This window comes from Sturnus vulgaris, chromosome 13, assembly GCF_052056855.1.
Source record: "Sturnus vulgaris isolate bStuVul1 chromosome 13, bStuVul1.hap1, whole genome shotgun sequence".
Taxonomy (NCBI): domain Eukaryota; kingdom Metazoa; phylum Chordata; class Aves; order Passeriformes; family Sturnidae; genus Sturnus; species Sturnus vulgaris.
This window is the reverse complement of record NC_142255.1, coordinates 8,161,929-8,171,797: the sequence shown is the minus strand read 5'-3', so window position 1 is coordinate 8,171,797 and position 9,869 is coordinate 8,161,929. Positions and strand designations below refer to the sequence as shown.

Sequence of the window (9,869 nt, the reverse complement as noted above, 5' to 3'; positions counted from 1 at the left end):
TTGAGTCCTGGCTTATCATAGCATGGTAGTCTCATAGCAAAGCAACTCTTTCAAAACCCATAGTCACGTACATAATTCAATTTCAAGATAGAACAGCACTTCATGCATACAATACTCACTTGTATCTGAATCCTACTTTGTTCCAAAAGATGAAGCAAGAGAGAACTGTCTACTTCTGTTTTACTAGCTAATAACCATTTGTTACCCTGTCAGTTTTTTTGATCACTGCCATGCCTCATATGGATCTAAATTGAAATGCCAGTACTCTGAAAAAAAGCAGAGAACACTTAAACTGAATATCTCTGTTAAAGTCAGAGAATTAAACTGGATGAAGCCTGGAAATAAATATAGCTTATTAATTGTTGTTAACAATATTGCCTAGAACTGTTTTCAGCTTCAATTATTCATGAAAAAAATCTATTCAGGCAATCATGGGAAATTGTCTGTGTTTTCATTGTAACCTAGTTAAAACATTATCAGTATTATTGAATGATAATTTTGCTTGGCAGCCATTGTAATGTCGTTCCCTCCTTTTTAGACACTTCAAGAAGCCATGTGCAACAGAGTGAGATTTTGCAAGACATACAAAACATCTTCAGGATTTTGTTTTGAACAAGCAGTTGTGTGATTTTTTTATTTTTGTGTCACATTATTCCAGAATATCAGCAGTTTTTATGGCTATAGTCTCCACTGAAATATTTGCCAATGATCCTTTTGGAGATACAAATACTTCTCTGGATCAAAAATTGTGTTTTGTGGAAACAGCTTAAAATAAATTGCACTCCATGGTTTCTGCCCTCTTCAAGAGCCTGATCTCATCTTATTTATATAAGATTTGCAAAGGAATGTTTACAAAGAAATCGGGAAATAGTACAAAAAGGAAAGAGAGTTGTCAGAGCAAAAAGGAACAAGACTTAACTCAGATTGGACAAACAAAAAATCCAAAATTTTCAAATACTTTAAAAAGCACAGTTAAAAAGATTGCCAAGTGCCCATCTGCTCGCAACCTATCAACTGAAGAAGAGGAAAGCAATAGAGAATTTTCACTTTCTCCAACATTCAGTTACAGAGTTGCTATTGCCAATGGACTGCAAAGGCATATTTTTGTAGCAAACACTAATAATGAAGATATAGTTCAAGACCTGTCTTCAAATGATAGTTCATGTTCTGAGTCATTAAGTGAAGCAAAAACTAATAGCAAGAAAAACGAATACTTATCCCACACAATGCCTGTGAGACGCAACAGGAAAAGCCTGAGCAGCCTCGCAGCCTCCGATGGAAGTTCAGATGGAGAACGCACTTTACATACACTGAAGCTGGGAGCCTTAAGAAAATTAAGAAAATGGAAAAAGAGCCAAGAATGTGTTTCATCAGACTCAGAGCTAAGTTCATGGAGGAAAACTTGGGGTTTAAGAAGTAAATCTCTGGACAGAACTGGCCGTCATCAGAAATCAAACACTCTTGAACCTGGCTTTAGTTCGACAGGTTGTATTAGCCAAACCCATGATGTTATGGAAATGATCTTTAAAGAGCTTCAGGGAATAAGTCAAATTGAAACAGAACTCTCTGAATTAAGAGGGCATGTTAATGCTCTGAAACAATCAATTGATGAAATTTCTAGTAGTGTGGAAGTTGTGCAAAATGAAATTGAACAATTGCGAACTGGATTTGTACAGTCCAGAAGAGAAACTCGGGACATACATGACTACATTAAGCAGATCGGCCATCCCGGAAACAAAGCAAGTCTTAGGTTTCTAAATGTGCCTGAAGAGCAGTTTGAAAAAGCTGAAAGCATAGTTTACAAAATATTAATGGAAAAAATGGGATTCTCAGAGGCACAAAGCACTATTAAAATTGAGTTTGCCCAAAGGCTTGGCCAGCAAAGAGACTGTCCAAATGCAAAGCCAAGACCCATTCTTGTTTACTTTGAGTCATCACAACAGAGAGATTTGATTTTGAAAAAGTCTTATAAACTTAAGGGAACTGGCATTGGAATTTCTACAGATCTCTTTTCCCATGAAATAAAAGATAAAAAAGAAAGAGGACTAACTTCATCTCAGACATATGAAAGCATGGACATGAAACTTTTAACCATGGAGACAAAATCTAAGATGCATGACTGGGAGTCACCTGACAGTGATAAAGACTTGGAATCAGATATAAATAAGAACAGTTATGCAAAAATATCTAAATCAGCACATCAGATAAAAACAAGCGCTACAAAGGGGACTACTGAGTCCCCAGACACTAAAGACCTTGATAGAACTGCTGACCATAGCACCTTTTCACACAGAAGAAGTTATGACAATCAGTCACCAGAGTTTGACACTATGGAAAAACAATCAAAGACCTATTATTCAGATGTGACTCCTTTATGGCATTTACAAAATGACTTTGCAACGCCAAAGCTAAGCCGTTCAGAATCAGATTTCTCAAAATTGTGTCAGTCTTACTCTGAGGATTTTTCAGAAAACCAGTATTTTAGCAGAACAAATGGCAGTTCATTGTTGTCTTCCTCTGATCGGGAACTTTGGCAGCGAAGGCAAGATGATTCTCTAAACTGGTATGGCAGTTCCCAGGAACAGACTTTTGTCCAAGATATGCAACAGTATCCAGAGCAAAATGAAGCAGGGAACATAGAAACTGTTGACAGTGGAGTAAGCAATGGAGTAATCTGTGTATCTGGAGACATAAACCATTATGATGATAGTCAGCTTTCTTTACAGGATGATCTTTCCCCATGGAAAAACTGGAATCAGTTGGAACAAGAGGCAGATTTGGGCCTCGACTCGTCCACGCAGGAAGTTTTTGTGTATGATATGAGCAGCCCTTCAGACCAACAGACAGATTTTGGAAAGGGACAAAGTTCTGACCTCCAGTATGATACTGAAAGCTATGATTTCACACTAGATGGTACTTCTCCATCGTGTCCAGGTCTTGACAGTGAAACACAAAGTCAGTGGACTGGTCAATATGATGATTATCAGGAAACAAATTCTATCTCCTCTTATCAGAATCAAAACAGATTGCCTATGATGTACCGAAGTCAAAGTGAACTCCCAAGTGACGACTCAGAGGAAACTGCCCCTAAATCATGGCACAGCCGATTAAGCATAGATCTTTCTGATAAGACTTTCAGCTTTCCTAAATTTGGATCTACACTTCAGCGTGCTAAGTCAGCTTTAGAAGTAGTCTGGAATAAAAGTACACAAAGTTTAAGTGGGTATGAAGACAGTGGCTCATCTTTTATGGGAAGGTTTAGAACATTATCTCAGTCTACTGCAAACGAATCAAGTACAACGCTGGATTCTGATGTTTATGCTGAGCCTTATTGCTACAAAGCAGAGTATGAGGAAGAATTAGTTGAACCATCTGGTGAGAATGAAACAGACTATGTAGAAGTAATGGAACAAGTCCTTGCTAAACTAGAAAATAGAACTAATAGTAGTGAAACTAGTGAGCAGGTCCAAGAGTATGAACTAGACCAGTCTTTATATGAAACTCCATATGCAATGCTACCAGAGGAACAATATGATGCACAGTTTGACAGTGTGATCAGTGAAGAGATATTGGAAGTTGAAAGTGACATGGCTCCTGAAGTAGAAATAAGAGAGGATGAAAATCAGAATGTCCCAGAGATGATTACTGAAGTTACTGAAATTCCTAAGAAGAAAAGAATACGACCATCATTTAAAGAAGCTGCTTTAAAAGCATACAAGAAACAAATGAATGATTTGGAGGAGAAGATCCTTGCTGGAGGTAATAGTGTTTTAATACTTTCTTTCAAGTAAAACATTGTTCTCATTAGAGTTGGACATTGATTTTTGTATCATACCTTTTCTTGCTCCCATTGAATTCAGCAGCAAAAATGCTGCTTATATCTGGTTTTGTTTAGAGGGTGAAATAGTTCCATAGAAATCAAAAGATTAAATTTCACAAGTTTGTTTTGAAACAGTTTTCTGAATATGTTTAGTCAGACATGCTTGTAAGTAGCTGTATTTCTTGAATTTCAGGAACTTGAAAATTAAATTTCAGAAGACTTAAGTTTTCAAGAAAAAACTAAATAGTACACTGTTCTTGGTTTTCTCAAAGTTTTATAAATGTATTAATAGGAGTAATACAGTGTTCAGATATTACACTCTTGCTTTCTTCAACAGTTTTCAAGGCATGGTTGGTTCTGTATCCATCCTGATGGACAGTGTTCTCTACCCCCTATGCAACCCATAACTTGTTATGTACTTATAAGAGTGGAAGTAAATCTAAACTGATTTTATGTCTGTTCTTACTTTGATTCTGTCCTTATTTGTAGTCCTAACAAGCTCTCAGAGAAGTAGTCAATCCCCCAAAATGGGGTGAGAAGGGTGTGGAAGAAACACAAGAGTGTAAATGTGTCATCCATGTCTGAAGAAGTTCCTTTAGTATGGAATTAAGTTCATAGAAGGCTTTGACACTGATTTTTATATTTCATATTATCAGGCTTCAAAGCAGACAGTCGTATATATAGCTTAAATAATGCAAAGTAGTTACTAGTAATATACAAAATAATATATTACTAATATAGAAATATGGTGATATTCAATGTAAACATTAACGGTAATTCTAATAACATTCATTGTAATATTGCATGTGCGTTTAATTGTGAGCATCATAATGACTGTAGCCAGCCAGATGGTAATTGTCACCTTGACTGAATCTTTCCTTTATCTGCCTTGGAAAAATAATCATCTGATACATTCATTTTAAAGATGAAAAACTGTGCCTTTAGCCAAAAATCATATTCAATAGTAATGAGTTTGAGCTACTGTAGTGTTTCTTTTGTACATGAACAGCTACTTTTACAGTATATGGATAGTCAACTTAAAAGTCAGTTACAAAAGCATTTAACCATTGATAGTAGTAGAGTTCACTTTAAAGTCTCTTTTACATTTAAGTAATGACACTCGAGTGAATACTTGTATTTTGCAGGTGTTTTTCTTCAGTACTCTGTTAGATACTAGGTGATATGTATAGGAATGAACAGCTATCAATAATGGGGATTTTCATTACTTTTTCCTGATTTTATGAGGCATGGGAGAACGGAACCACATTCATTTTAACTTTTTTTTAAAGTGACTAATAGCTGTTTTAGGGTTTACATTACTTTTATGATTTTTTTTTTTACTCTCTCACCCCTGTAACTGATTCACAGTCAACTTCAGATTTCTTATTTTAGATGGAAAAGTGCTAGAAAGAGAACAAGTTCTTTGAATTAAACTTCTTATATAACCAAAATATAACCCATTCTTCAATTAATTGTTTCTTCCCTCCATGTAAGCAGGAGTTGTTAGAAAACAATCTGTCCAAGCAGAGATAGAACTGTATAATACAGTAGTGTTAGTTCTCCAATTTAAGACAAAAGAAGGCTTTAGAATGATATGATTTACATTCCAGTAATGCATAAGGTAAGGTCAATACATCTTTGGTACATAAATAATTTGTTAACACACAAGAACCCCATAAGATAGTCCTATTCTCTGTCACTAGCTGGAGGAAAAAATACACTCTGGGCTGATTGCATATGTATTATTTATTAAAAATGTTTTCGGAGGCACACTGGAATGACGAGGTTGTACAAATGAGAGGAGACATGAGCAGTGCATGAGTAATCCTCAGATTTAAGTTCTGTAAGGATATGGAGACATTGCGTTGATGCATGTATATTAATGGTGGGGTTGATTGATGGCTTGAAAAAATCAAAGAAATGCTGCCTGGTTGTTTGCTTCTTTGTACACTGTAATTGAGAATGACTTATGCTTTTGTCCATTGTTCCAGTCCTCACTTACTTTCTAGCTTTCTTTTTCCCTAGTGACTTCTTCCATTCCATCCCTATCTTATCTTTTACAAGTGCCTTAGCATAAGCATGATTTTTTTTTTTCCTGATGAAAGAAACCAGAGTTGCATGCACTCTTCTCAGTTGCTTTCAATGATAACAAAGACTCTTTCTATGAATGATAGCATGTGAGCAGTAGCTTCTTGATCCAGTTGTTGAAGATCTTGGTCATCATTTGTCTGAATTTTCAGACACAGAGTAACCTGTAGATTGTTTATGATGTCAAGATGGGTGATCTCATCCAACTCTATACATGGGTGCAGTGCTAGCTCAAGAGGACAGGGAACAGGGATTGGATTTACCTCTTTAACAGTGGACAGAAGTGTTTCTACTGTTTTATAGGAAGGATTTATATTTCACTTCGTGGTGTCAGACTGAACAGAACTTAGAGATGAGTATGAATACACTCTTACTTTGTTTATGCTAACATCTGAAACCAAAGGAACCAGTAATTTATTACCTCACTGCCCTGGTGGTGTGGTCATTTGGTTCCATGTTAAGAAAAGCTGCCAGTAAAATAGGTAGGCTTATTTGAATGCATATTTCAAAGTCTGCCTATAAAACTATGTTTGTTTGTTTGTTTGTTTTTTGAAACAAGTACTTCTTTTCTTATTTAGACAGCTTTTCTGGCCTTTTAGTGAAGACTGTTAGCTGGAATTGCCTTAGCTGAATTTTTCAAAGAGTAAAGGCTTTAGAAGTGAACCCAACCCTGTCTTGTACTCGGACTTTTTTACTATGTTTGTTTTTAATATACTTGCATAGATGCACAGTTACTTGTAACTGACAGCTATAGTTAATGGTGTTGTACTGCTTTTGTTATGTGAATATAAGTCTTGGATTTGGACTTGTGATTTTCACAGCATTGATCATTTCTTGATCTGGTATTGTTTAGTAAATTAATCAGTCATTTTATAGCCATTCAGATGGAAATAGGATAAATAAAACCTTCCCTTGGTCATGAAAATTCCTTACTTTTTGGTGGTGAATGTAATGGAGAAATAAAAAGCCTATTAGAAGTTAAATTGCTTTTTTTATATTAAAGAGTTCCTCTGTACACAATCTACCTAACTCTATTAGGAAGTGGGCTTTAAGAAAGGACCACTGTTTGTACAAAGAGAAATGAAAAGTATATATCCCATTTTATTTCTTAATTGTTTGGAGTGACTACATTGACTAATTAAAATATGTTGAGGTGTGTTCGGTTTGTGGGGGGGTTTCTGTAAAAACGAAGTTTCTTCTCAGACTGCTGGTGCAGACTGGGGAAGGGAAGGATGTCCTAGACGGATGGCAGAATTTTAGTTTAGTGCTTCAAATGCTGAAGCAATTAATAAAGATAGAACATGTATATCTGAGTGTGTTATGCCAAACTGAGATGCTTGTTCTAACAGCTAATGCCAGTCAGTCTTGTTCATAAGACAATATAAAAGACATTGTTCATAAGTTATCTTTTGCCCTTTTTGATCAGTCTGTTTTTGTTACAATGAAAGTTACAGTTTTTCATGTTTTGGGGATTCTTTGAAATCTAAGCACATTCTTTTCTCATTACATCTTATTGCTTCAATATTTTATTTTAAAAAATAAATAAAAATTAAATCTAAACTGTCTTGAACTAGTGCAGCTTTCAGTTGATAGCCTTACTTTATACAGTTGGGGTGGGTATTACTGTAAACCCAGAATCCCCCCCAGAAGGCTTGAAACTGAGTTGTGGCCACACTTTAATTTGCCTGGAAGTTTAGCATCACCTTGTAATGGATGAAATATTTTTTAATGTGATCTCCTTGAAATGCTTTTCCTGGGCTCAGCTCAGTGTATTTTTGCCTCTTTCTAATTCCAGGCACAGTCTTATGGGGGAAAACAAGTGACTGAATGAACGCAATTAATCTTTGCATCATTGGGAAAGAATAGTCCAGACAGAAACACTCATAATAAATTAATTATTTAATAAAAAGTAGCAGCAGATTTTTTGTTCTGTTTCAAAACAATGGAGCCACAGTATTTAGTGCTACAAGGTTTTGTTTGTTTTTTTCCCCACATCTCATTTATTCATGGTTTGTTTGGGTTTTTTTCACAAGAGTGCTAAATTACATCATTAATATAAAGACTGATTGTGTATTCCGTGTGGCTGATACAGTTCATCTGCAATGTTTAAGGAAAATGAATATATATTCACCTAATGTATCATCTATAAAGAGATGGATTTGGGGACAGAATACTTTTCAACAGAAGATGATTAATCTATTGCCCTTCTCTTCATATATGAATAATGTAAAAAGGCAGATTCCATAAAGTTTTCATCTGTGTAACTTCCCTTCTCTGTTTACATCAGAAGATGGTCACAGTGGAACAGATGTGTTGTGTAAGGAGGCTGGGGAAGAAATGGTTACTCTTGCTATACGTTTTAATAGATGTGTGGTACTGAGGAAACAAGATTACTGCAAATAGAGGAATCTATTTTGGTGCTGTATAGAGAATGATAATGAACCACAGAAATGTAATAATCCGGGGTTTTTTTAAAGCTGTCTTGGTTTTCTTTCTCAACACCATGTTTGTGTCTGTCTTTTCTTCAGGTAAATGAAATTATGGATGTCTTTAAATCTTTCTTTAGGGGGGGGGTGGGGAGGTGGTACAATAAGAAGCTATACAGGATGTAGAGGATACAAAATACATTTTCAGATGATGTGAGTAGAAACTGATAAATATAATATTCCTGCACCCTGGTTAGCCACAATTGCTTTTTCACACGTGTGTGTGCACTCTGAAAATCCTCCACTAATATTAAAGGAGGTAAAATAGTTTTCTAAAGAATTATTAACCACTCCATGAATTCAATCAGGATGGTGCTGATGAACCAATGTATATTGATATGACTCAGCTTCGTATGCTTTTTTTGTGCACAGGAGAGTGTATGCATTATTTTCTTGCTACTGGTTTCACTGGAGTAAGGCATCAGTCTTTATACCCTTCCCTTCCTATTTCCCTACTGTCCTTTGATGGAGAAAAGTTATATCAGAGACTTAAAGCTGAAAATGCCAGTCTGTCCAGTTTGAGATTAATAGATTAGTAGACAGGTTGCTTTTGAAAAAATATGACAGGAAATCTAATCAGTTAGTCATAAAGATGATGCATCCATCTTTTTGTCTGTGAAGAAAAAGCAAGTAGTTACATTCACCACCTACTCTAAAGTTGAGGCTTCATGAGAGGATGTTCTGTATCAGTTGCTTGCTGTACTTTTTTCCCAGTAGTTAACTGAGTGAAAGAATTATTTAAAAACCTGTTTAATATATCTTCTAGGAAACATAATAGCATTCTTCTGGCTTATTGTGTTTTAATTCTGTAGTTACAGCATTTGTTCTTATCAGAATATCTTAGATTATAATACTGGATGTCTTTGTAAACAGGATAGTAAACAAAGAGATTGAAGAGCAACAATTTAATTTAGCATAGTAACTCCTGCTAAATCGGTGTGCATTGCATCAGGGAAATGTGTGTCACAACATTTGTGTAACAGTCTCAGATTCAAAAAATTCTACTGTTATCAGATGTCTTTTCCTAGAATAACTACACCTATTTTTTAAGCATAAAAAAAACCCAAAAAAAACCAACCAGCAAACAAACCCAGACAAAACCAAAAACCCAACCAAACAACAAACAAAAAAACCCAACAACAAACCACAACATCCCCACCCCCGACATCCTTAATCAGTGAGATTTACCAGAAATCCGTATTTTGGCTGTTTAATAAAAACAAGTTGACAAACCAAGCAAAACTCAACAAAGCAGACCATCCAAACCTCTTTTGTTTAGAGAATGATTTATCTTTTTAAGAAAAGTGATTTGTTAAAACTGCTAGTTTCCTTTGTAAATGAAGAAAGTCTCTGCGACTCTACTCCTTACAAAAACAGGAGGCCATTTAACAGTATTTTCACTGAGTTTAGAATTAATGTAGATTGATTAATATTAATGCAGTTTGTCTGCTCTTTTTGACCTTAAACAGATTTAA

General features: G+C 35.4%; 1 protein-coding gene across 1 annotated transcript in view; it reads left to right on the top strand.

Moving 5' to 3' along the window:
- Positions 1-782: 782 nt before the first annotated feature.
- The window catches only part of UNC13C (unc-13 homolog C), a 123,258-nt gene continuing 114,171 nt past the window's right edge, over positions 783-9,869 (top strand). Inside the window, exon 1 of the mRNA XM_088172513.1 lies at positions 783-3,759. Coding sequence (XP_088028639.1) covers positions 786-3,759 — 2,974 coding nt within the window. The 5' untranslated portion in view covers positions 783-785. The remainder of the gene's footprint in view (positions 3,760-9,869) is intronic.